Below are 3,202 nucleotides of genomic sequence, written 5' to 3'. Positions count from 1 at the left end.
AAATACTTGGTCCTGAAACTCCATACTTAAGTGCAATTGGAGCTCTTATGTATCTTGCAAATTGTACTCGACCTGACATATCTTTTGCTGTTAATCTTTTAGCGAGATTCAGTTCGTCTCCTACACGAAGACATTGGAATGGAATTAAACATGTCTTTCGTTACCTTCAAGGAACAACTGATTTAGGCTTGTTTTATCCTAAAAGTTCAAAAGGTCAAATGATTGGTTTTGCAGATGCAGGTTATTTGTCAGATCCACACAAAGCTCGATCCCAGACAGGATATGTTTTTACAATTGGAGGCACCGCCATATCTTGGCGTTCTCAGAAGCAGACACTTGTTGCTACTTCTTCAAATCACGCTGAGATCATTGCACTCCATGAAGCAAGTAGAGAATGTGTATGGCTAAGATCAATAAGCCGACACATCTGTTCAAGCAGTGGGATTGACGAAAATACGGAGCCAACTATTCTGTATGAAGATAACGCGGCATGTGTTGCTCAAACGAAGGAAGGATATATCAAAAGCGATAGAACCAAACATATACCTCCTAAGTTCTTCTCATACACTCAAGAGCTCGAGAAGAATAAAGAGATTGAAGTAAGATATGTTCGATCATGCGACAATGCAGCTGACCTCTTCACAAAATCACTCCCTACCTCGGTATTCAGAAAACACATCCATAACATTGGGATGCGCCATCAGAAGGATCTATGACTGTTCATTCAAAGGGGGAGCTTACGTAGTTGTACTCTTTTTACCTTACTATGGTTTTTCCCATTGGGTTTTCTTGGAAAGGTTTTTAACGAGGCAACAAAGACGTTAAGCGAGAGCGGATAGTGACACCGGCCCCCAAGGGGGAGTGTTACGAAAGTCAAAAGCAGCGGCCACCGAAAATGTTGAAATAATTAAAGATGTGGGTCCCGCTGCACTATTTGCACAGTAAATTTATTTTCTATATATATGATTATTTCGATCATTTGTAAGAATACACCTTAAAAAAACACTTCTCTTCTATTCTCTCTCTGTATCAGTGTTATTTCTTTCTACATGTATAAAATTTCGCTTTTATTTAAATTTCTGCGATACAAATAAATTTGAGTTCTTTTATAACAGTTTATTTTTTTTTGCTTTTTCTTATCTCTATTTCTATACGCATTATAATAAAATACAATAAAATAAAAACAGTAATAAAAAAACATAAATGTCCGAGAGTGGAATTGAGACCAGCTCAAAAGAAACGGCGTTGCGTGACACTATTATTCTCCTCCCTCCCTTTTTGTCTCTTCAATTATTCTTCTCTGAGCTGTAAAAAAAAAAAGATTCTCTCCAACTCTCTCTCGCCGGCTCTTCAATGGAAGACTACAACCGTCAAAGAGCCTACGGAGACGGAGGGATGCAGATCCAGCCTTACCACGGCGGCGGTCCGGGAACCGGCGACTTCAGGAGCTACAGCGCCTCGTACGCGACGGAGACCAACATCTACAATATCAAGAAGGAGAAATCGATAGCGAGGTCGAAGTCTTGGGGTATAACGGACCCGGAGCTCCAGAGGAAGAAAAGGGTCGCGAGCTACAAGATGTATAGTGTTGAAGGCAAAGTCAAAGGCTCTTTTAGAAAAAGTTTCAGATGGCTTAAGCAGAGGTACACACAGGTCGTTTATGGCTGGTGGTGAAAAAAAAAAATTCACCTTTTTATCTCTTACTTGAGCTTTGAGTGTTGTTTCTATCTTGTTTTTTAATTTTTAATTTTTAATTTCCTCAAGTAATTATAATTGTGTTCTCTATCTTATATATCTATTTGTGTTGTATTCTTCTATGTAATTGTGATGGCCGTAAATTATAAGTTTACATATTTTCCTGAGATGGAGAATTAATCTCTTGCATAAACTTGATGACCCTTTGGTAAGATTATTGATTTGCTAAAGTCTTGCTTAAAGTAGATTGTGACAGGTCTCTCTTGTGTTGCTTCAAGTTCATGAGATATGATCCATTCTTGTTTTATAATCTGGTTTGCCATTAGACTTGGCTATGGTTGAGTTTGTGTGTTTGACTAATCACATCCGGGGATGAATAAATTTCTCCGTCGCTGGTTTTCATAAAATTATGTTCACGTCATTTTGATGATAATCAATTCGCATAATAGCCAAAACACGTTGTTAGGTCTTGATTTTGTTGTTGTTTTATTTTCTATGTCTATGGTTTCTATTGTCACACCATTTTTTGCTTGGCTAAATCCAATATGTATTTGCACTTGTCATTTGTATTTTATATTAACAAAAATATATATCGTAAGAACATGACAAAGTTATGTAAAAGCAATTAGCATTTGAAACAAGAGATTTTTTTGCAAAATTGACCTACAACTTAAAGTCAAACACAAAACTAACTTTTTTTTTCTTTTTTTTGAAAATTGGTTTCGCCCTATTCACCCCACAAGTTCATATAATTTACGAAAATGCCGTCAATTTCTTTTTTCTTTTTTTTTTCGAAAATGACATCTTTCCTCTCTCACCCTCATCATCTTCAAGTAATTACAAGATTGTCATTGTCATCAATACCACAACCACCATGAACAACCAATTTGAAGCTCTTAATGCTCCCAAAATCGATTTACCCTTCTTCTTTTTCCATTCTTGTGAACTAAACACAACATATCTCTCACTTTCTCTCCACAATGAGCTAAAAAAACCCAAGATTTTGATTCTAAATTTTTTATGGTTCATAGAGTCATAGAAGCTAACGATTCTGGGTGGGTTACTTTCGTTTGTGATTCTGTGTGCTTGGAGAAGCCTTATGTATGCTAAGGAACTTATCTCACCAATTTAAGGTATGACATCGAGTTTTTTTCCAGATCTGTTCGTCAGACGACTTACTTGGGAAGTCGTCTGGCTGTAGACAACTTACCTGGAAGTCGTATGTCTGTAGAGGACTTACCTGGAAGTCGTCTTGTCAGCGTAAAGGTTATTTTTGCAATTGATTTTGAAATCTGTAACCTGAGACGACTGAAAGTTAAGTCGTCTATTTTTGTTTGGTTTCAAAAAAATTTCCAAAGAACCTAGACGACTTACATTTCAGTCGTCATAGGTTAGTTTTGCATTTGACTGGATAATTACAGAAGTTTGACTTCCCCAGACGACTTACATTTCAGTCGTCTGGCAAAAATTAAAATAATAATATTTTTTTAAAAGTAAACGACTTACA

The 3,202-nt window shown here is 36.7% G+C and overlaps 1 protein-coding gene across 1 annotated transcript; it reads left to right on the top strand.

The window, feature by feature from the left end:
- The first annotated feature begins 1,212 nt into the window (after positions 1 to 1,212).
- On the top strand, positions 1,213 to 1,862 carry LOC106332052. The gene has a single exon (XM_013770509.1). It carries the CDS (start codon positions 1,354 to 1,356, stop codon positions 1,672 to 1,674), a length of 321 nt encoding a protein of 106 aa, XP_013625963.1. The 5' UTR covers positions 1,213 to 1,353; the 3' UTR covers positions 1,675 to 1,862.
- The last annotated feature ends 1,340 nt before the right edge of the window (positions 1,863 to 3,202 follow it).

Source organism: Brassica oleracea, chromosome C3 (assembly GCF_000695525.1).
Source record: "Brassica oleracea var. oleracea cultivar TO1000 chromosome C3, BOL, whole genome shotgun sequence".
Lineage (NCBI taxonomy): Eukaryota > Viridiplantae > Streptophyta > Magnoliopsida > Brassicales > Brassicaceae > Brassica > Brassica oleracea.
This window is presented reverse-complemented; position numbering and strand designations above follow the sequence as displayed.